This window comes from Phaenicophaeus curvirostris, chromosome 2 (assembly GCF_032191515.1).
Source record: "Phaenicophaeus curvirostris isolate KB17595 chromosome 2, BPBGC_Pcur_1.0, whole genome shotgun sequence".
NCBI classification, from domain to species: domain Eukaryota; kingdom Metazoa; phylum Chordata; class Aves; order Cuculiformes; family Cuculidae; genus Phaenicophaeus; species Phaenicophaeus curvirostris.
In genome coordinates, this window is record NC_091393.1 from 9,814,586 (window position 1) to 9,838,752 (window position 24,167).

Consider the following 24,167-nt stretch of genomic DNA (forward strand, 5'->3'; position numbering starts at 1 on the left):
ACCGAGCCATTACTTTTGCATGAGGCAGGTGACTGCAAGCCACATGCCAGCAGCAGCGTCCAGCTATGGTGTTGGTCCTGCTTCCAATTACTTATTTTTATTTTAATTCCTGGCTACTTTTTTTCCTAATAGTGTATGAACTCTGGGGAGCCACTTTGAACCTTTTATAAATAAGCAAGGTCTGGCCACTATTCCCCAGCTTGAATCAACAGTCTCCACCTCCAACAAGCCATAAAAATAAAAAAAACCAACATAACGGATATTTGTGCTTCCTCCCTAGAAGACATTTTCAGTGGCTGAGATTGTTTTTTTCCTCTTTTTAGATATTAATGTTAGCTGGTAGGGAACCTGAAGGCAGCTGGAGGAGGGAGCTGTGACAATGGCTTCAGAAGGGCAGCTGGGGATAAACTTTCTAAAAGCAGAAGCCCACTGCATGTGGGTAGGTCACACTTATGTCACTTTCAGACCTGATGTACATTCAGCCTGTGGCACTGCATCTTTCCAACCAAATGCTTTCACTCAGAAATAAGGAATAAGGATGCCATTTCTCAGATCCATCTGGAGTTTTTACCCACATGTTACTCAGAGTTCCTTGACTCTTGATAAGATAAAGGATTGCTATCTTCTAATTTTTCAAAACATTTTTCAGAGATGGCTTCCAGTGTTGTTACAACACTTTTTCTACCTCTAATACTTGTTTTGATGGAATTGGAGCTGACACGCTGTAGTTCACCGTTATTTCATGTCAGGGTGACATACGTGATATTTTCTATATGGTATATTGGTATAAGTCAAAAAGAATTTGTCCAGGAAAAGGGACAGGGAAGAGAATTACAGCACAAGGCAAGTAATTAACATTTAAACAGTGCTTAGGAGTTGTTCATGGACAATACCAGATTCTCAGCTTTGATTTTGTCCCTCTGCAGCTTGAGTTCCACAGTCTCTGAGCCAGGACATTTGAGCTTCCATAAACACAGAAGACAGGATATGAAGGACTCACTTCCCTTGTCTTAAGAGACAGACAGAAACTCTGTGAAGGACTCCCAGAACAAGATATCTCCGATTGTAGGTTAAGATGACAAGAATGCCTCTGCAAATTGTAAGATGACAATAAGGCAGATGTGCAGACTGCTAGTTTAAACAATTATCTAATTGTTTTAAGTTGGCGGGGTAAGATCAATCGATCCTTGGGGTTGTGCACCACAAGGTCCAGGTGAAGTACGGCAAAGGTGAATAATGCCACCCCAGAACTGACCAAGCCACAAGGCCCGAGTTCTGAAAAAATATGTTTAGGGGTATTAAAAACATGACCAGTCAGCTACGCAGCTGGTCTCACAAGTGTGACATTTGCTAGCTGTGTCCTCTTAATTGCCCAAAGAACTGCACAGCTGTCTGTCCAATACTTTGAACATAAATCAGGAAGCTTACAGGGTTTTTTTCCTTCTAAATGACTGTTACAGTTTTTTCAGAATGCTACAGTAAAGATTTTCTGTTTAGCTGTCACAACCATGAAGTGTTTATTCATCTTTTAATATGTATTTATGGGGTTCAGTTTATAAGCCTTTATATTACTACAGTGCACAATAATTTAACATTTGATTCTCAAATGAAAAAAGTATAAAAGTGAATATCATTGTTTGCTTCACAAAATTTCTTAAACATATCTAATAGTTTCCTTTTTGTTTGTTTTTTTAATTGAAAAAAAATCTGTTCTTTTGTAGAATAAATTTTAAATTTCAAACTCTTTATAATGAATAACACTAGAGGTAAAAAACGGCAGAATGAATTAGAGGCTAAAGATAATTCAAGCAAATAGGCAAACACAAAAATCCCCTTTATCAAGGGAAATGGTGACAGAGTCAAGTTATTTTGCTCGTTCTTAAGGCCAGGAGTCATGTCATCATCTCACAGTACTTTTAAGTATGTTCTCTACACCTGATGAGCTTTCTGAAGGCCAGCTTGAAATCTTCATTAAAACTAGTGTACAGCAAAGGGTTGATAAGAGAGTTGACGTATCCCAGCCAGGTCAAGAAGTCTGCTACTTCTGGAGAGACAGTGCAGACATGGAGGCCCACAAGCAGCTCCTTGATGAAAAAGGGCAACCAGGACAAAATGAAAGCACCTAAAATCAAGCCCAGGATGCGAGCAGCCTTTCGTTCCCGTGTTGTGGAGATCTGCTGCCGGTCGCCAGCCAGGTCCAGGTCATTCTCGAAAGGAGGGATCCTCACGGATGCATTAATTTTATCAAACTCCGTGGTTGGGTCAGACGTGGAGAAGTCTGAGACGCAGAATGTCTGTGTGAGCCTGCAGCTGGCAAAGGAGTTTTGGCTGTCGGTGCTCCTGTTGCTGAGGTGGCGGCTTGAGCCTCGCTTTTGGTAAAGGCTCTTTGCAGCATGGTAAATTCTGTAGTACAGGATCAGGATCAAAGTCAAGGGGATGTAAAATGCTCCGAATGTTGAATAAATGGTGTAGATGACATGATCATGCTGAATGCGACACTCACTGGGAATACTGACGCTATGGTGATTTCTCCAAAACAAAGGGGGCATTGATATGAAAATGGAGATCGTCCACACTGTAACTATCATCAGACCAGCCCTTTTTGCCGTTCTTTTTCTGGCATATTCAATAGCATCTGTGATTGCCCAGTACCTGTCCAGAGCAATGACACACAGATGAAGGATTGAACACGTGCAACAGGTCATGTCGACGCTAAGCCAGATCTCACAGATGAAGTATCCCAAAGTCCATTTATCTATCATTATGTAAGTGATGCTCAAGGGCATGACGAGAACAGCAACAAGGAGATCTGTCACAGCTAGTGAACATATTAAATAATTTGCCGGCTGGTGGAGCTTCTTGGTTGTGGAGATTGCTGCAATTACAGCAGAATTCAGCAGCATAGTCAAGGTTGTGATTGTGGCCAAGGTCAGGGTAACAAGCATCTTTTCAGTTACTGTTTTTGGCTTCACAGCCACGTTGGCTTCAGTGGTGCAATTTGTGAAATTCATTTTTCCCTCTAGGATGCAGAGTGAAAGAAGTTGCTGCTTCAGGTAATGAATAGTTCCAGGTTCAGAAGTCACCCATTTGAACAAGGGACAGAGATGCTCCAGGTGCAATTTTTTTTTATAATCCCATATTCAACAGAGCAGCAAAAAGCTTTCAGGTTTCCTCCTGTTCATTGTTGTCCTAGAAGATAAAATTACATCTGTTAGTGAACCTGGAAAAATTCCACCTTTTGGCAAGAAGTCCCATGCTTCTAATATTACAACCTCAAATAAAAATTTTAGCCTGTTTTTCCCTCTGTTCTTCTCTCTGGCCTTTTCTCCCCCCTTTTCAGTGAATTCATAGTTGATTTCTTTTTATTTTCTAAAGGACGCTTTGGATCTGATTTCCTGCTGATGTGAACTTGTTATTTCTCCTTTGGTTTTAGAGATCCCAGTTAAAGCGGGAGGTTGGACTAATGGACCTCCAGAGGTGCCTTCCAGCAAATATTTCTATGATCTCTGTGAATTATTGATGCTGGTAGCTAGTCCTTTTCCAGCTTATTAAACGGCCTCTAGCAGATGAAGAGCTGAGGAAATCTGCCTTTTCATTTTAATTGAATGTGAGGGGGATCAGTTACTTCTACAGCATCTTCAGAAAGAAAGAAACATAGCAGCCTATCTCAGCAAAGGCATTCCAACATTTCATATTTTCTATACTGCTTTTTTGTATCCGTGCCTGTATTCATATCTTGGAAACAATACTTAAAATTACTCAGGTTACCTTTAACATGCAGCTTTCAAACAATGTTTAAAGCTTTATGGCAAGTGCATAGTTTTACACAGCACATGAGTGTTGCTAAGAGCTTACATAGTTTTGTCTAATTATTCCTGACATTTCACATATCCCACTGTGTGTGTCTTTAGAGGAGACAGACAAGAAGCGTTTGCCTTTGCTTTGAGATTTCTATCAAATTGTGTTCCCTGTCAGGCTCCTTGTACACCTGTAAGGTAAAAGCAATAATCTTTAAGAAAAGGTTTGGTTTTTGATTCAGGAGTTCATAGGTCTCTTCCGTACATTCCAAATGCTGACTGAAGCCAGAAGTAGCAATCTGTGGAATGCAACTTGGGATACCCTCCGGGGCCTACAAATTACTCATTTGTAATTTATCTTGGCTTAAAAGGTTGTAGAAAACTGAAAGTCTGAATTCTTTTCCATTAAGATAAACAGGAAGATTGTTTCCCATGGTTTCACTGGCCGAAGAATAAGGAGTCCTCTAGGCTAGTTGTACAGGCTCCCATGACAGGCAAGGGAATGAGGTAGTGGCTGCCAGAAATACACTTGTCCCCTCTCAAGACAAGTCTTAAAGGCAGATGGTGTGAATCACATCCTGGAAATGCTGAGCTTTCTCTAATTTGACTAAAAGTGGCTCCTCCACAGTTGCATTTAGAATACATGCCTGATTTTTAGATGGCTAAATTTGAGAGATAAAACCCATTCTCACTGGCACCAGTGGGACTTGGATTAGGCTCCGACAGAGAGTTTGCACATGCAAGTTAATGAGGAATTAAGAATTTGAATGAGGAATTATGAGTTTAAAGCCAGTCAGCTGCTTAGCTCTGTGTATGTACGCTCTTATTCAGAAATTGGAGTGCTGTCTTCTGAATGAGCTGAATGAGGAACAATCGAAAATAGAAACTTAAGGAAAAAACCTGTTCTTTGCAGACAGGCCCTAGGAAGGCAGCTCGTATCATCACAGACTGTTGGTTAGCAAAATGCGAGTTTTAAATTCTAACCAAGGAACAGCAGAAAAGCTCCCCAAACTACACTCTTGATCTTCAGAAACTGCTTTAAAGTATCAACAGCCTTAGAGAAAATACCACGAGATTTGCATGTCCTCCACAACCACATTCATGCAGAAGAAACCTTGCTGCTTCTTCATGTAAGCAGCATTTATTTCTGCTCATCCTTCTCTTTTCTAGGAGCCCTGATGTTTCATAGCCCTGGCATTTCTCCTTTTCTGAGTGATCCTCACCGTATTTCTTTCTTAGCACTGCCTATATGCATCTTTAATCCAGTAGGAACTGAATTGCTATGGTTCTCTCCCTCAACGGTCTTTCACACTGACATAGTCTCAAGGAAATCCTTTCTGAGTTCTACCCAATCTCTTCACCACAAGGATACTCTGAAAAGTAAATTCTTCCTTTCCTTAATGAACCTGTCTTTAGACAGACCCTTTTACACTTCATCAGGCCCAAGCACTAGGTTTCCATTAGGACAAAGGATGCTGCTGATCACACAGCTAGTTTGGTTGTTTAAGTCTGCTTACTGCTCAGAGGGGCTATCATTTTTTTCCTTGTAGAACTACTGCAATAATTGAAGACAGGGAAAAATATAAACAAAGTGTCTTCCGTGCAGAACACCGGCCTGCAGGTACCTCAGGCCAGACAGGCTCATCACTTCATGTCAAAACCCATCACTGGGAGCTATTCAGTTTTAATTCCCATGTTCCTTATAGGAAATGAGCCCTTAGCAATTCAGACATTATAAATACCACAAACAAGAACTGTATTGAGGAAGTATATTTCAATGGTGAGAAGTCTGGAGATGTCAGACTGAAGGTTTCCTCAACAGTTTAAGCCTGCACCTCTTCTCATCCCTTACCCACATTATGAGGATGCACACTGATGTTAGAACATTAATTAGCCACATTGACTATAGGCGTTTTGTTTCCTTTCTCCTGCTGTTTCCTTTGCTGCACCCTTTTCCAAGCTGTCCTTGTTTCCATATGATCTAATCCCGACTCCTGCCTCACACAGCACACATAGTTCCTTAGCCCTCACTGTTCTTCCAGCTCATCTCCTGTGCAAGAGCAGCCTGATGCTCCCCTGAGCTGCTGCTGCCATGTCGGTTGCTTTGTCTGGCAACTTGACCAGGGTTCATGTCCAGCCTTTGGCAGCGCCAGTGTCCCAGCCTGTCCCTAACTGTCCTCGCTTGCCCAGCTTTGGTCTCTCTGCTTTTGAATCAGAAGGCACCTACATAGAATGCTTTGGCCCAGAAAAGAGATGAGGTTTTAAAATGGGAAGCAAGTTCCTAGAATATATCGCAGTGATCGACCTTGTTTATTAATACAGAGCAGGACTTAGATGCTACTTATCATTAATATTTAAAAATGCTGGTGGGGTTGTGGTCATATTTTGTAGATCTTGTATTTTAATTCTTTTTCTTACTGCTTGTCTTTGCTGGTAGCTGGTAACCCATGAGCAGAGTCAGGGACTGTCTAGTCCAAAACATAATATAAGATCCGAGGCTGTGATTCAGGAAGGCAAAGCCTTCTGGGGTAATTCCAGTGAAAGGGGTTTCCATCGCTTAGTTTAGGATTAGCTTGGGCAACTGTATGGCTTCATGTTCTTCACACTCATATTCATATGGAATGGTTGGACTTGATGATCCGCTGGGTCTTTTCCAACCTGGTAATTCTATGATTCTATGATACTATATTCAGGTCTGGCCAGGGCACCTCCACGATTAGCTCCTCAGTTGAGGCCAAAAAAAAAGCAGGGCTGGCATGACTGGGACAGGTACCAGCCCTGGGGCGCTAGGTAAGGGGCACAGGGGCTCTCAGATTTGGTCTTGTGAGAATATGGTCTTGGAAAATTTACATTCTAACTGTCAAGTTATTAAGGAGAAATATATGCAGAGAGATCAGCTACAAAGGATCTAGTGAAAAAGCCATGTATGTTAACAGGGAGAAGTTTACTACCTAGTCAATAATAGCTGGTTTCCAGTATCTCTGTCACTTGTGTATTATTGCTACATATAATATTACATTCATTATAGTAATCAATTGTGGTTTTATGAGTGACTTGTTGGAAGGGACATTAATAGCAGTTTTCTTATTAAAAGTACTCTCACTGAAAGCACTGCCAGGTTTATGTTTTGCAGCTGTATCCCCTTAGGCTGTCACTCATTTCACACAGAATGAATTTTACATGGACAGACTAATTTTACTGATTTGGTAGGAGAAACTCATCTGAGTTCTTCCAAACGGGAATCAATCACATTTCATATTAGCTGATTATTGGTAGTGGCATTGAGTGCTGCCTGGGAGGAAGAAAGAGGGAAGAGGATGATTAATTGTTCCTTAAAAGGAACTGGACAGGTTTAGGCTGTGAGATGGCAATGTCCATGTCTGCTCCTGCCAGAAAATACCTCCACCTTCTCAGCAGAGGACCGCTGTGTAGCAGAATACCTCTGGATTTCTGGGGGAGAATCTGACTCCATCTCTTTGGCTGCTAAACTTTTCACTATTTCATTAAAACATTGAATAACATCACTTGGAGAGAACAAGGGGAACTGGCTTTGCACATGTGTGCATGCGTGTATATGTATGCACATGTACACATGTGTGCACAGCAGGTGCATCTTTTACATACAAGGTGTTACGTTCCCTTTAAGCAATTACAGCAATGTGCAAGTGATACATCTTTGTGCCCTTGGCAGCAATAAATCAACTTAACTTTATTAAACCCTGAATCGGTCTGAGTGCTTTTCACTCGCAATATTTCCATGTTCACAGCTCTGAAGGGCAAGAATCTGTGACACGCTTTCTGAGACAAGTGGTTAGCTTATGAAAAATATGACTTAGCACATTTATGATAATGTCAATATTTCAAACTATAGAAAGATGCTAATCTTCCAGTAGTCTGGTCGAAATTCACAGGTAAGTGGAGGGGAGAACTGGAGACTCATTGGGAGCACAGCCTTGCAAGACCTACAGCACCATGATTACCACATCAGCAATTGCGTGTAAAGATGAGTTTACCTACATAACTATATCAGAGATACCAGATTTGGGTATGGATGTCACAAAACTGGGACCAATGGGGAGGAGGCAATTTGGCCAGGGCTGTCCATCATAGAAGAGACTGCGCTGGAGACTGGGCTGATGAAAAGAAGGGAAGAGAAGCGACAGCAAGGATAAAAAGGGGTGCGCATTGCTCACCCACCACCAAAATCAGGGTAATAACCCAAGCTGGTGTTCACACCAGAGTACGAGTCAAACTTGCCACTGTGGTTGGGAAGTCTGGCAGGATAGATGGCTTTCCCAGTGCTAGCCAGCATGGGAATCCAGGGGACAGAGGGATGCAGCACCCTGGTGCTGCTTTTTCAATACCTGCACCAGACCTGGTGGCTTTGGTAGCTACCCATGTCTACTTCAGAGCAATGTAGTGTGATCATGTCCTCCCACCTATGCAACAGCAAAAAACAAGTGCTCATGCAAGCCAGTTTTGTGTGTGTGTGCTCAATGTAGTGGCTGTCTGTGCTATCCATTGAAAATTAAATGCTGTCCATGGGGTTTCTGAAACAGCAAGCTGCAAAGTGGTGCTTCACCACTGTTATTTCTGCCCCTGGATCTGGTTTTGCTCTCCAGCTCTTTCGCTGAAGAGCTTAGGACAATCGCCAATGTAACCATGATGCTTTAACTCACTCAGCATTGGAAAGCAGATCTCCTCCTACTTGTCAAGACAGCTTAACCTCCCTTCCCAGTGGACACTATCAGCCTGGAGGATTTCATTCCCATGTAGGGGTCCAGAAGAAAATGTATGGCACAGGGGAGGTGCTCTCTCCCCAAAAGCCATGATGCTATCAGCAGCCCATCAATACCTTCTCTCTGGAGGGGAAAGAGAGGCTCTAGCTCAGGGTGAGGTCCGGACTAAGACTCATCTCCCTCAGTACACCCCACCTCCCAATCTTTACACCTTCAAAATGGGAGGGATTTGGAGATTTGGTTTTTCACTGCGGAAATTCCTAGCTGCACTCTTCTCTAAACAAAATTATACAGTGATGCAGTTTGCTATAGGTATGCAGCTTCCTACAGATTCTTCCTATCCAGTTCTTAAATGTTTCTGTCATGTTAGCAATGCTTGAGAAGAAAACTGAAAACAATTATACTCTAATCTGATATTCTAGTCATGAGAGACAGTACACTGTTAGTTGAACACTTTAGAGTGGGCTTATTGATTTATCTTCACCTGGTAGGACATCTTCTTAAGCCAAATGGGTGCACACTCATTTTAAACTCATTTGAGAATCCCCAGAATGAGTTGTGCCATGGTCTAAATAACTCGTTTGAGAACGTACCCTTTTGACTAACAGTTGCAAGCCTGGGCCCTGGTCTTGAATCACTCTGATCTGGAGTCAATGAAAGACCCCAAGCAGGCAGTTTTGCAGAGCTCTTTTAAAAGAAATCCACACAGGATCACATGTTAGAGATAAGCTTTTCTGGCATAGATCTTGGCACATGCAAATTAGAAACAATAATTAGTGACGATCTTCAAACTATGCTTCCTCCCACAAGTAGTGGTATAATTATCATTCACAGATGATTACTCATTTTTCTCTACTTTCAATAAAAAAATTAGTAAATCTTAGGCAGTGGAAGCTCATAAGATGCTGCTGAGCTTCAATCTGATACAAACCAGGACTCAATGCAGATTTCATCCTGTCTTTAGCTAGACATAAATAAAATTCTCTGGGTTAGTGAAATGCACAGATTTCTTGTAAAAAACTAGAGTACATGCCTACTTTGGATGTAATAATTTGCAATAAATATTGCTTTAAATTAATTAAAATTTGCTTTAAAGAGACTATTAAATTAAAAGTTAACTTTAAAACACATCATCTTTTCTCATAATACTATAGATCTCGAGCACTGCATATTTTAAAAGTGCCTTTTGTTTTATACTACATGAAATACTTATGTAGTGTTCAGGTCGTTCCTTGTAGTTCACACTCTTTCACCTTTTCAGGCACTAACTTAAATTCTCAAATGTTTAACCTGTGGACACTGGAAGCTGTAATTTCCCATATTGTGGAGCCAGGACAAATGGGTAGCTGGATCTTGCAACCTTTTTTGGGGGTAGAATTTATATTAATCATTTGTACAGCCTACACTGTCAAAACATAAGCACTGCCTTTCTCCCTGTGTCTCTTCTTTCTCCAGAGATGAGTTATAAAGATAGAAACCTTCCACTGTGAAGTCTGTGCATGACAGTGCAGTGGAGGACAAGACATCCATTTGTTTTGGAGACTGCATTGGTGTAAGTGCTGAAACGAGCTAACTTGGGCACCAGAAGCATTAGCATGGAGTGCTGAACGGGTTAATTAACCCAGCCAAGAAACAGTAAATTCTCAGCCATGGAGTTCCTGCTCCCTGCAGCTGGACAGCCTTGTTACGTGAGTTAACCTGATTAGAGCTAGCTGGCACGCGCTTCCCTGGTACACGGAATATCTGCGTTAACAGAAGCATGCAAGCTTGTTTGATTGCCCCAAAGCAGCGTTTGGCTGCTCCAGAGCTGGGCTTAGCAGCAGATCTCATCTCAGTGCAAAGAAGGGGCTCTTGATCCCTGGTGATTTCCCAATGTAGTAGATAGCCAGACCTGTGAGACATGCAAGCTACACACTTAACCTCTCCTCTGACAAGAAAAATAGTCTTACACAGATTACTGACCTCTGCAACCTTCATGCCTAGCAGTTATTCTCACACAGAGAGGTTACTCTTTAAGTAAATATTTGTTTTTTAGAAAACTTCTGTTTAATATTTATTTGAACTCAATACTTCTACATGTTTTTCACCACTAAAGAAGAACTTTTCTCTGCATTTTTGGTTTTAACCGTCTTTGTGCATGCACCTTTACAAGACATTGTGCTACCAACATTCTCCCCCTGTGTTTTTAATTAAATTGTTAAAGCTTTAGGGTTTTTTTTAACCTATATTGTTTCATAAGGTTGACCATTGCACTGATTCCTGCTATGGATTTTTAAAGATGACAAACACAAAACCTGTTTCAGGAAAATGTGTACAATTTAAAGATCTGGTGGCAGACCCAAATCTCTGGTGGCTGTCCCACACAAAGACATTTAACCCAGATTTTGTGCTGCTGCTGCAGTACCTACTGCTGGTTTTGGACTGGCTATTTTGCTCTGTCTTTCTCTTGTTTTACTGAATGGTCCAGCAAGACACACACACAGGCACAAAACAAAGAACACAGATGCTGAGTATTGGCAGAACCATGTGGCCCTCCCTAATCCTTCCTCCTACTGCTGAAACTTCCATTCAGACTATTTATTCATTGACTGTATGACTAAGACCTGCAATCAGATAAAATACAGGTGGGAGGACAGCTTGGATAATGAGATACCATATCAGACATTGGCTCTGTCATCACTCCCTCTAATTCGTAAGGCGAGGAGGGCAGTGGAGTGTGCCATTTCCAGCACTTACAACTCTGCTTAGAAGAACAATGCTTGGGGTGATGCTTGACTGATAGGTGGACCAGAGACAGATAGTGATGAAACTGGTCAGTAAGGGTTTGACTGTAAAGTGAAGCTCTGTATCCTGAGCTGCATCAAAAGAAGCGCGGCCAGCAGGTCGAGGGAGGTGGTTCTGCCCCTCTATCCAGCTCTTGTGAGACCCTACCTGGAGTATTTTGTCCAGTTCTAGAATCCTGAACATAAGAAGGATATGGAGCTGTTGGAACAGGTCCAGAGGAGGTCACGAAGATGATTAGAGCACTGGAGCACCTCCCATACAAGGACAGGTTAAGACAGTTGGTCTTGTTCAGCCTGGAGAAGAGAAGGTTCTGAGGAAACATTATAATGACCTTCCAGTACCTGAAGGGGCTACAAGAAAGCGGGGGGGACGGGGACTTTTACACAAGCTTGTAGTGATAGGGCGAGGGGGAATGACTTTAAATTGGAGAGGGGCAGATTTAGACTAGGCATAAGGAGGAAATCACAAAATCACTATATTGGAAAAGACCTCCAGGATCATTGAGTCCAATCATTAGTCAGCCACTAAACCATGCCCCTCAGTGCCTCATCCATCTGTCTTTTAAATACTTCCAGGCATGGTGACTCAACCACCTTCCCGGGCAGCCTGTTCCAGTGCCCAGTGACCCTTTCTGTGAAAAATTTTTTTCTTATGTCCAGCCTGAACATCCCCTGGCAGAGGTTGAGGCCAAATCCTTTACCATGAGAGCAGTGAGGCACTGGCACAGGTTGCCCAGGGAAGCTGTGGCTGCCCCGTCCCTGGAGGTGTTCAAGGCCACGTTGGATGGGGCCTTGGGCAGCTTGGCCTGGTGGGATGTCACTGCCCATGACAGAGAGCTTGGAACTGCATGGGCGTTAAAGTCCATTCCAATTCAAACTATTCTATGATTCTACAATTTGCTCTCCCAATGGCTAAAGGATGGTCCTGAGCTGGTGAATCCACCCTCAGTGCAAGGTCTGCCTGCAACCGTATCACTTGGGGAGTTAGGCAGCAGCAGGGATGCACATCCATCCATAACAAGTGCCAGTAACATTTTCCAAAAGCAAAATTCTAACTGTAGAGGCCATGCTGTCATGGCACTGGAAGACTAGGAGTTAAAAAGATCCACATTTCTTAGCTGTGAACAGCATAGACAGCATCTTGGTGTCTGAAGGAAATAGAGAATGACACAACAAGGTGCTGGAGGATTTGGGAGTAAAGAAGTTCACTCTACGATCTTCTGAAAAAAGATCTTATGCTTTGAAAAATAGATCCAGGGACAAAATGGTTTCAGTGTCCCTTGGCCACTAACAGTTTAATCTCTCTAAGAAAACTTTATTTCCCCTTTTGTTTGGGGTTATGAAGAGAATAACTATTATTCAAACTAATTTTCATTAATGTTTAATCTTTTTTTAAAAATGTCTTGACTTCCCCAGAGGTTGCAATTGAGTGGAGAATGAAAGAACTACCCATAGAACTTAATGAATGGTAACATTTAAAATAAAAGCTATATGGAAGGATAGTATTCTCTTAACTAATAGAATGTTTTGTTTGTTTTGCAACTAGAAACAAAATTGCCTCATTGCAACTGTACTCTCCTTTTGGAACAGAAATCATGCAGAACTTGTAAGATTGTTGTAAATAAAGACAGTTTTGCTGGAGAAAAATCTCATGTGGGAAAAGTATTTTTGAAAAAATTCTTCATTAGAAAGAAACATAGGGACCTTGAAAGGTCATCCAGTCCAACTTTTCAGGGGAAAGGGAGCCTAGATAAGAATCTGTTTCATTTGCCACTATTAAACAGCTCACTGGAACACATTAAAAATGCCCCTGATGAATAAGAGGATGACGTCTAATATAGCTAGAAAAAGATGCTGAAGGAACAGTTGGGGTTTCTCCCTGTTAGCAATCTTCATTTTTACTCTCTTTGAGTTGAAGATCCCAACGCTGCTGCAAGCCTAGCACTTCACATACTGCACACAGGCCCTGCAGGAGGCATGGTCCAATTCCTCACTTATTAACACCCTTGGAGGGGTAAATGCAGTTTGCAAGTGGGTGACTGTGTCAAGACAACGGGATTGACTTGTCCTGCAGCCCCTTATGCCTGAATGCTGAGTTGGCACTAGAAACTCAGCAGAACTGTAACCTGCTGATGAACGGGGTTTATCTCTAGGCACATACCTGAAATCCTCTTTTATCCTCATTGTTTTATGGCCTAAATGGAACCTAAACACTTTTCTAAGACTGCACCTCACAGGGAAGACTCTATGGTTATTGCCCAGCCACCTCTCCTGTCTCACCTGTGGTTTTAAAGACCCTTGTTGTCATCAGTCAGACCCTCAATCTTCTCTTCCCTACTTGAAGAGTCTGAGCCTGTGCACATACAGAGGAGCCGTGCTTTTTTTTCCTTATACAGAGGAAAAAGCCCATTGTACAGGTGCTACATTATTAAAGATGCTTAGGTCACTTAACTCCCACCAAAAATAAACCCTAGTACATAACCACGGTTTAAAACCCTTGCACCCCCAACAAGTTTTCAGATGACATCAAGCTGAGTGGCATGTCCTTGCCCATGGCAGGGGGGTTGGAACTGGATGATCTTTAAGGTCGGTTCCAACCCTAACTATTCTATGATTCTATGATTCTATAAAATCCCTAACTTTCACATAAAGACAGTGAAACATTAGCTCCCAGGTGCATACATCCTTTCTGAATATGGGTATGGGGCTCCTAAATTACTTAGCTGCTTTATGTGTTCTTTCTGAGGAGTGTTTCAGGCTTGGAGCCCTGCAGAGCAGCACAGCCTGACAGGGTCAGGAAACTACTGACAGAAATCTGTTATGCTATGGTCTACTATAGTTTTGTTACATTACATTTAAACACCTAACTAGAAAAGGAAGCATCTGCTTTTCAAGGTCTCCCAAATGCATTCAGAAAAAATGTAAGAACAATCTGCACTGAATTTTCACCTGTGAATGCATTTTCCATCTCAATTTCTCATCTTGCTGCTTAGAGACGTGTCAAAGACACACAAATATTTACTGATTAATATGATTTATTCAGCTCTGGGGAAACGCTTCTATTTGTATTTATATGGAGACTATCACTTTATACAAGCCAAATGTCACAGTACATGCATTGTTTTTCAAGTCAATATTTGTTTCTTGCTGCTGTTCTGTGTCAGGAGACTGATGTTGGTGGGGTTTATTTAATCTCCACATGACCTGGTTCTGTACACAACGGCTCTGCAACTCGTAAAGGGCCCAAATGAACAAATTTGACAGGCTGAAACTTAATAGCATATAAAGGACCTTGAAGCTTGATCAGAGACCCTTTGAAATCAATGGAAATATTGCACTGTGAGCAAAAGATCTCAGATTAAGCCTTAGTGAATATATGCCCAATTTCTTGCTGATAAATTAAAGGAGATGACTCATACAATGGCTCTAGGCTTGCTGTGAAAGGAAAATTTTGTATGACTGAACAGTTTTATTGTAGCAGAAGGTGCTGTGGGTCCTTACTCATGCTGAAAAATGTCTCATGTTGGTGAAAAGCGCTGGGCTGGTGGCATGAGGCTGCTGCTGGGGACTGTGAGCATGGGACTGCCATCTGGCCAGTGTCCTTGCTGCAAGCGCAGGAGAAATGAATTACCGACAGCCCATGTGGTGTACGACACCCTAAAGGACAAGGACAGACTCCTGTTTAGTATGAGAACACATTTTCTGCAGAAGTCCTGGGTGCAAATCCCACTGACGTTCAGGTATCTGACCTCTGACTTCCAAGGTGGCTTGATGCACCCTCGGTTTGCCATGTGGACCCTCAGAGGGTCCAAGGATGCTGCAGTAGAATTGAGGTATGAGTTTATATTTGAACTGGAAACATGCTACCATTGCAGTCTGAAGGTGAATGATTGTGGGTCTTGGGCCCCGTGCTGTGATTTGAACAAAAATCTCAAGCTAAATCCTGTCCACAGCTCCTGAAAAATCACATGAAAAAGAGAATTACTGCTTTTATTGCTGGAACTTTGCTGCTGGTAGTAGAAGCCATGGGAACCGATAGATCAATACCGGACAGTCACTGAGCTGACAGCACATACAGACATTTTTTTGGTTACCCATATAATAATACGGCCACTGTTGTGATACTGCAATTACATTCCTCAGGGCCTTGGTAATAACTATTTTTAGCTGTAACTTTCATATGAAGGCATATTTTTTCTCTGATACCCTTATTATACCTACAACAAAACTAAAATGTTTATTTATCTCCATTGCCTGGGATAACTAAATCATATCTCACTTTCAGAGACTTTTATTTGTGCCTAAGCTCACATAACTGGCACTGTAACTACATGTCTGGAGCAATTACCATGTAAATACAAGATAAGCAAAATATATCATTATGAAAACAATTGAATATCAAGCATTTTAGACATGTCATTATATGAATTAGTGGTAATTAGCTGTCAAAACCCACAAGCACAATATAATTTACCCACAAATACAATGTAAATATAGAGTAATTACAAGAGTTCATCCACTATAAAGACCGAGCTGTCTTTTAAAAGGTATAATAAAATATGATGAATCAAACTCTGCTGGAAGTAATGTATATTAAGATAGCAGGATTTGGTGTGTATGTTGGAGACAGAGAAAGGACATAATACGACTGGAATTCTCAGCAGAACGCCGCTGGAAGTAACCTGTTTTTCAGCTATATACTATATATGCGATATTTCTATTTTCCCTTTTAGTAGTAAATTGGTTGTACTCACTACAGAAGAATACAGTTCATGCTAATAAATTCTATGACAACTAGCATATCTTATGCTTCTGTTAACCAGAAAATAGCTTATGTGAACATCTGCCCTTTCCCTGACTGGGTTTTGCTGCAGCAGCTAATACTTATAACAGATAAGGGGTATTAATATCGCATTAACAAGGGAAGGGTTGTGAAAAAAAAAAAATCAACCAGAACCCCCCCACTGCTCCACCCAGATGCCTGTCTTAGAGTAGAAGACTGATTTTAAAAGGCATGATACATTCCACATCTACTGTGTGCATTTCAAATAGATCTTTCTCATTAAGATCAATATCAATTTCTGGAATAAAACAGGGTACTTTAATCATCAGCACAAGAAAAGCCTTGATTTACTGAGCCTCAGAAAATGAAGGTGACAATGAGGGGGTAGAAGATGGAGAGTGCCTGCCTCTTTTGCTTTACCAGACATCTACTTCAGGAAGCTTGGATAGATACAGACTTGGGTAGAACTAAATGTGGGATCAGAGGTGAAAATAACAGAGCAAAATGTTTTAAAATTCATCAGCTCCATTAAATTCAAACAGCGCACATTCTCTAATTCATATATGGAATAAAAATGTGCATGTATTTACATATGTATGTTTGTAAAAAAATGAATTTCTATAACAAGAATGTTATTCCTTAAATACTTATTGAAAGTCTCAGGATTTTTGACCTCTGATCATGAACACCACAAGATGACAAAAGGAAAGAAGCTGACATTGAGTGACCCCTGCTCGCCGCAGCAAGGGCTGAAAAATGCTTATGCAGCATTCTAGGCTTCTCAGTCCCGCATAGGAAGACTTATTATCTCCCTTTCCAGATCCCATCAGCTTTGCAGCTGATACCCAACCCAGCAATGCTCGCAGTGAGAGGTGATAGGCAGCATTCACCCAGGTACCACCACTAATCCTTTTTTGGACAGGCTGCCAGGCATGACACTCCTCCTGCTCCATTAAACATGGACATTCCTTACACACAGGCAATATTTCTCTATCTCCAAAGGAGCATATACCTACTGGAGTGACAATAACTGGATGGAGAGGTAATTTCTGAATGGGATGGTCCTGAAAACCTACCAAACTGAGTAAATTTTTCTCTGTCAAAACTTGTGCAAGGTAAGAATTCCTTATTCACATAGTGGAGTCTCTAAGACCCGAGCAGAACTTGGGGTAATAAAAGGAGCTGCTGTGATTCAGAGTCACTCCTGCACAAATTTCTTTCCAGACTGACATGGTACCACTCATGATGAGGAATTTAGAATTCAGAAATCAATAGATCCAATGGAATGGTTTAGGAAATAAACAGAAATATCTGTCCCCAAGCAGAAATCCTCTTTGATGACAGTTTTAACTAGAGGTACAGAAGAACTGAATCCCCAAAATGTATGTGTAAGTTCTTTTCCTAAATTAATAATCAGACAGGTAGTGCAAAGTGAGAGAAACCTTTGTGGAAAATATAGGGCCTCATAGATAAAAGGAAACATTCCTTCACACCTGTTTACCTGCCCCTGCCATCTTTATAAGTAGGTTGTCTGCACCTGCCCTCTTCAGACAAAGAGAAATCTTGAGCTGGCTTGGGCTATGCATGGTTTCAAGTATCTGCAAAAGAACACAGCAGCCTGTCTGTCAGCCAGTCTGGGCATCAGGACAGGGTAACAAATGATCACGTCTGGCACCCCAATATAATTTCCTAGGATGCCCAAACCACCACTAAGTTGTGTACACAGGTTCAGGGGGCAGTTGAGAAAAACGTCTTCTGGTGCCTAGCAAGGAGCAGAAGCGCTTCTCAACACTTCAACATCACTGAGGTGAAAAACTGCTCTGGGAGTTTTTCAGATGCTTTTATAGATCGAAGAAGCTAAGGGGCAGAGTGGTGAAGTGTCTTCTCCAGTCATACAAAGAGATCCTGGAAGAGCTGGGGTTAAAAGGCAGGTTTTCATCATCCATTACCTACTCTTCATAATCATGTACACTCTGGGAGTCTGGCCAGTCAGAGTTACAGCATCAAGTATGCAAAGGATAATTTTATCCTGAATATTAAGCCACTGGACTCAAGATGGAGCAAGCTTCATAGATAGACATACAGAATAGTTCTTACCATTACTGTTCGGTTGGGGATCCTCCTACTAAACTTCAACAAGCTGTGATTTAAGCTTCTAGTCTAAACTTGCTGTGTAGGCTCCTTCTATAGTCAAAGACAAGACAGAGATATCTCTGGAGGACAATTTATCCTTCCTGCCTTAAACTCCTTTTCAGGATTAGCTGAGCCATCTACTTGAGATGCCTATCTCTTTCTAGTTCTTGCAGGTACAGAGATGAGCATTCCCAATGAGACTCTTAATATTAAGGTGACAAATGTGTGATGAGACGAATTCCAGCTTCTTGGTGCTCTCAGAGGAGGTTTGGTCTGGCTGACAAATGGTTGGTGAATACCATGCTGTGGCAAAGCATGAGCACCCCACTTCGGTCATGTGGAGTGAACACTTGCAGATATTCACACACCCTTTGTATTTAGCTGAGTATCTTCACAATCAACCTCATTTCTTCCCGGACTTTGCTAGTGCACCTCTCGAAACGAATGAGGTGTTTAGGCTTGCTCTCTCACCACACACCCAGAAGATAAATAACTTGGAGAATCCTGAAATGAAGCATCTGCATCTTTACGTGTGTAGGCCTCTTAGCCAGCTTTATGGTAAGAACCTATAAGAACGTGCAGAAAAATCCAATGTAAGCAGGCAAAATATTGCTCATAATACAAAGCACTTTGAGCTGAATGATCTCTTTTATTGCAGCTTGACTTGTTTCTTTCTCTGCTGCTCTAGGAAGGATAAACCCCAGCGGTTTTAAATTGCTCCTTTCAGTCACTTTTGATCTAGGCAAGTGCTTGTAGCATGCAGGAGAAACAAACCCTTTTTCCCCTGCTAGCAAAACCAAAGGAGCTGACATTCTTGCTCAGACTTGCAAAAAGCCACATGAAGGCTGAAACATGGGAATTTTCAGCCCAGAAGGAGAAATATAAGTAGCTGCAGAGGGTGAAAATTGAGAGACAGGAAGTTAGGCTTGTCCATAGCAATAATCTTCTTAATCAGGTGTTGACTCTTACCCTGTAATGACACCACCACTTTGGACGACACAGCATGGAAATGCTAGAGAGTCGCTCTGAAAGTGGAAAAATGAAACTGCTTTCTATGTTGTGTACCTGCTTTCTGTCAATATGCCAGAACTATCATCCCCACCACTGAATCCCAGTCCTGAGGCGCACAGTGAAAGATTTGTATTGGAAGAATCCAAGAGCATCTTTTAGCATTGCTTTTCTTTCATCTTCATTTGTTATTTTTTTACTACAAACGTCATATATCCACTTCTCTGCTCTGTGTAGAAGTGGATTGTACTTATGAAATACAGCATTAAAATGCTGCTTGTAGGTACTGCTGTACTGTGACACTACAAGGAAAAGCTCTTGGAAACTTTGACTTCCAAAATAAAGCTTTTTGTTGTATTCTAGCACTACCACTTTTGCCAACTTTGTTATTGAAACTGGCAGACAAGGAAACATCTACAGTTATGGAACTCAAAACATTTTTTCTCTGTCAGTTATCAGCAGGGATGAATTAAATCTCCATATATCCTCAAACGTGTTGATTTTGTATATTCATACCTGCTAACTGCCACAATATACTTAGCTCCTTACAGGATGTCTCATGGGAGTGCATTATTCTGACCATTACTAACAATGTGAAAAACTAATTTGAAAATCTATCTAGTTTTTGGGGTGTAGTAGCTCATAACCTCACTACAAATACTTGGCATCCTCCAAATTGATATACCAATGTCAATCAGACAACCTGATTTTGACTCAAGATCAGACTCCATAAAGCACATAAAGCCTTCGTCCCCTTCCTAGCTTAAGCTCTCTACTGTATCACTCTTACTTTACATTTTACATGCCATCCATAATAGCAGCAGCAGGAATTAAGACCCTACCACGTTCTCTACTGGCAATGAATAACCAAACCTGGAAATGAGCAAATACATTTCTTATAGCAGCTAATATTGAATCTTACTGTTGCAAAAATGCTTTTGATGTTCTAGAATATGCAATGTTGTATAATTTTCTAGCTGCTGCCCCTGTAGTCCTGTCAGCCCAGCACTGTGCCCATGCTGCAATGCTCATTGCTCCATTTTGCACTGCTGGAGCGTGGCCACAATCACAACCCACAAATGCAATGAGTGCACGGAAAGTTGTATTGACAACTGCCTATTGCAGTGGGGGGCTAAATTCTTTGTCCAAAACCTCCTTGCAAGGGCTGCAAAATGCTGAGAAGAGGCACCTAAGTTCAGTTTGTGGTCATTCCACTAACTGCTCTCCATTTACTGTTGCCATCCTTTCTTTCCACACTTCTACATTCACTCTGTTCCATTTCATGGTGAGGTCACACAGCAGACAACAAATAGTTCTGAATTATGCCTGTCATCTAAGGCTAACTACAGGACGTGCCCTCATAACAATGACTGCAATTCACAGCTAATGCAAAGTAAGTGCTTTAAAGTGTTTCATATGTTAATTATGGTCATCTTAAGTGGAAAAAAAACCCAGCTACCAGATGTTCAGCAGTATGCTTTGTACTGATTGAAAGGCAGAAGTAGGATCCCTGTTTTCGGGCTGAGTAGCTATGGGGCTTCTCTTGGTGAGGTCTCCTTCACCTCAGGAGGTGAGGTCTGGGCCCCTCACCACAAGAAGGATGTTGAGGCTCTGGACTGAGGCCAGAGAAGAGCAACAAAGCTGGTGAAGGGGCTGGAGAACAGGCCTTATGAGGAACGGCTGAGAGAGCTGGGGTTGTTTAGCCTGGAGAAGAGGAGGCTGAGGGGAGACCTCATTGCTCTCTACAGCTACCTGAAAGGAGGTTGTAGAGAGGAGGGTGCTGGCATCTTCTCCCAGGTGACAGGGGACAGGATAAGGAGGAATGGCCTCAAGCTGCACCAGGGGAGGTTCAGGCCGGACATCAGGAAAATTTTTTTCACAGAAGGGGTCACTGGGCACTGACAGAGGCTGCCCAGGGAGGTGGTTGAGTCACCTTCCCTGGAAGGGTTTAAAAGACAAGTGGACGAGGTGCTGAGGGGCATGGGTTAGTGATTGATGGGAATGGTTGGACTTGATAATCCAGTGGGTCTTTTCCAACCTAGTGATTCTGTGATTCTGTCATACTGTTGGGATACAATCCTTTCAACTTGGCCCAAGTGAGAGCAGCCAAAATGCAAATAAATGTGCTACAGGATGCTTTCCGTACCACTATACTGACCACTTGGCTAGGACACCATAAAAGCTCTTTGGAAATACTTTATAGGAGGTCCAAGGTACAGCTGCCTTCTGCTTGGAGCTTTTTCCAGCCCTGCACCACCCAAACACACTGAGGAAGCAGATGGGAGGTCTCAAGGCAGACTTTTACTGCCATGTAGTGGCTGTCCCCTCGTCTCCTTTGTCTTCAGCTGCAGCATCCTCGGTGGCACTGGGTAATGCCTCAGCTGCTCTTTTCTCCCGGCACACCTTGGAACCTCCTGAAAAAAACATTTCAAGTGATCCCTCACATAGTACTGCAAACTTGCAGGTGACTAATCTGAATTTTACACTTGGAGAAGCAGGTTGGACTCGACAATCTCTGGAGGCTTAAGCTATGTGATGCATGAAACAATGATTACAGCTACTGTAGCATACATTACAAGAAAATCCATGAGTGAACCAGTCACCTCAACCTATCCTAGTTTAAAAACAAAATCTTTGTCTACCTAGGTAAGTTTTTTAGAAAAAAAAAATGAACAACTTCAAACTTATGACAGCAGCACCAGCACCACACCTCATTTGGGCAGTCAGCTAAGGTAACTGTGGCTTTTTTTGAGATAAACTTCAGGCAGGCCTGTTCCCTTCACCGCAACACCCCTGTTTTGCCACAGCCAGGTGTGAGCTGATCAGACTAAAGAAAGGCTGAGAGGCATGGACTGGACCCTGTGATGCCTCAGCCACTGTGAGAAGTCCCACCATCAAGTGGACTCACGGGGACCACTGAGTCACTGCTCTCTTGCTAGGCACTATCAAGGGACACAGGCAGCACAGCAGACTGTTGGAGTAGTGAATCCCATCCCTCGCAAAACATGACAGGAGGACGTGTCTGGAGAAATCCCTGGAGAGATGCACCAACCTGCTGCACAGCCCGAGCGCTCCGAGAGCTCGTGCCCCAGAGGAGGTTACAGCGACCGGCAGCTGGAGTCTGGCATTGCCCATCTGCCCACCCACTCTTTGCAGGGATGGCCAGGCCATGCGGTCCCTTGTTGCTCTCCTCATGGTGATGAGGATGCTGCTTCACTCGGGACCACACTGGAAGGTGAGAAGCAGCTGAATGCAGAGGTGCTGGTGACACAGGAACTCCTCAGCTGGGAAAGCATCTCCCAGGGTACTGGAGGGTTGTGAAAGGGAGGCTGAAACAGGTTGTACGACTGCAGGCTGCTACAGAAAATTAAACGTGACGCAACACAGTAGACAGCTTTATGTGTTCTACTGACTTCATACTGGAATAATTTATTGCTGGATTCTACACCGCACAGTTGAAGTGCCAAATCTCCTCCAGTTCAGATACTTTCCAGAGGCCTTGGCATAGGAGATACATCCAGTAGGAGTTAGCAGGAGCTGGAAATTTATTCTGGAGACTGTTCCAGCTACGTTAGAGGAGCAGATGGAGCCCTTACTCCTAGTTGTCGTTTGTCATGTTGTCACTGCTGGAGCACTCAGGAGGAAATACCAATCCAAAAAAGCGTTGAGGTTTCATGGAGACTGTTCAGCGAGTCTTCCTTTCAATGACCATCTGAGAGGTACTCCATGTTCCTAATCGGTTTGATTTGCTGGGCCAGTGCTGACTGTGGAGAAGGTGACTTTCCACATACTCTCACTGGTGGAGTCATTGCCTGCTTCATCTACTGCTGAACAGTGGCCAACGCTCTTCTGGGCTGAGCACCTGCAGGAAGAAAGTGAGGCAATTCAGAGATTATTCATAGGTGTCTAACTGCAGTGCCTGAAAGCAGGAATGCTCCTGCTGCTCCTCATGCTCCTCTGCATGGAGGATGTGCGGGCACTCACGTTTGATGGATGATTACTCCCAGATGAGCTTGCTAATGGCTCCAGTTATGTCACTTCTGAAGATGATCTTCAAGATTCCTGAAAGACCCCATTAACACCGCATTAGAATCCTGATGGCTTTCGTTATACTGAATTATTTAATTACTTAAATTTTTTAAACATATCAAAATACCTTCTAAGACAAACGTGACCTCTGGTCTTCTGTGAGAGGGGCTGACCTTGAGCGTGGTTCAGTGTGCAGTTGCAGCCTTGGTTTCCTCTTCACACACAATCTCCCTACAGCACTCAGCCTTGTACCTTCAGAAAAAGGTGTTACTGAGGAAAGCAGCACGTTAAGTGGTTTTCTTTTCTTTTGATTTATCCAAGTGCCTGCTCGCTCCTGCATGCTGTGAGTGGATAATAGCAGTTCTCAATCAAATTTAAGATTACTAATGCTCTTGTCTGTGAAAAATTTAGTGTAGAAAAAAATAAGAAGAGGTTAATTATGGTGCTGTACTACTGATCTTCATCCCTGCACTCCTGTGCAGCATTATTATACTGACTGGTTATTCCATTCCATATCTTTGCTGAAACAGATATAGGACAACTGTATCTGATACTCTGCTAAGATGGTGAAACTAGTGTAAAAAAAAGGCGCTATGCAAATAACAACGGGAAAACAATGTTTTCTCAGACACCATGTACATCATGCAGTGACACTGACAATTCGACACTATGCTGACAGTGATGAGTACAGAGCATTACTCTGTCCTCCTCTTGACAGGAGGTAAATTTTGCCAATGTATTTCCTCAGAGCTGTTGAAATTATTTTGTACAGGATGTTGGAGGAGTCCAAGAAACAATTGAGTAACACCAGCAGCTACTCTTGCTTCAAGTTATTGACACTTCAGTGTCTGCCTGCAGTTCCAACATACATAGACAATATCCAATAATTCTGTTT

The 24,167-nt window shown here is 42.4% G+C and overlaps 2 protein-coding genes across 3 annotated transcripts in view; both read right to left on the reverse strand.

Annotated features, from left to right (window-relative positions):
- The window catches only part of SMIM8 (small integral membrane protein 8), a 723,388-nt gene that overhangs the window by 146,605 nt on the left and 552,616 nt on the right, over nucleotides 1-24,167 (reverse strand). The gene's annotated exons all lie outside the window — the stretch shown is intronic.
- HTR1E (5-hydroxytryptamine receptor 1E) lies at nucleotides 1,668-22,468 on the reverse strand. 2 transcript variants are annotated; one of them, XM_069851196.1, is made up of 2 exons: nucleotides 22,296-22,468; nucleotides 1,668-3,189 (listed from the first exon to the last, which is right to left on the reverse strand). In XM_069851196.1, the coding sequence occupies exon 2, from the start codon at nucleotides 3,009-3,011 to the stop codon at nucleotides 1,917-1,919; it is 1,095 nt and encodes a 364-aa protein (XP_069707297.1). In that variant the 5' UTR covers nucleotides 3,012-3,189; nucleotides 22,296-22,468; the 3' UTR covers nucleotides 1,668-1,916. The 2 variants fall into 2 exon arrangements, with proteins under 2 accessions (XP_069707297.1, XP_069707296.1); XM_069851195.1 differs by lacking the exon at nucleotides 22,296-22,468 and adding an exon at nucleotides 14,821-15,967.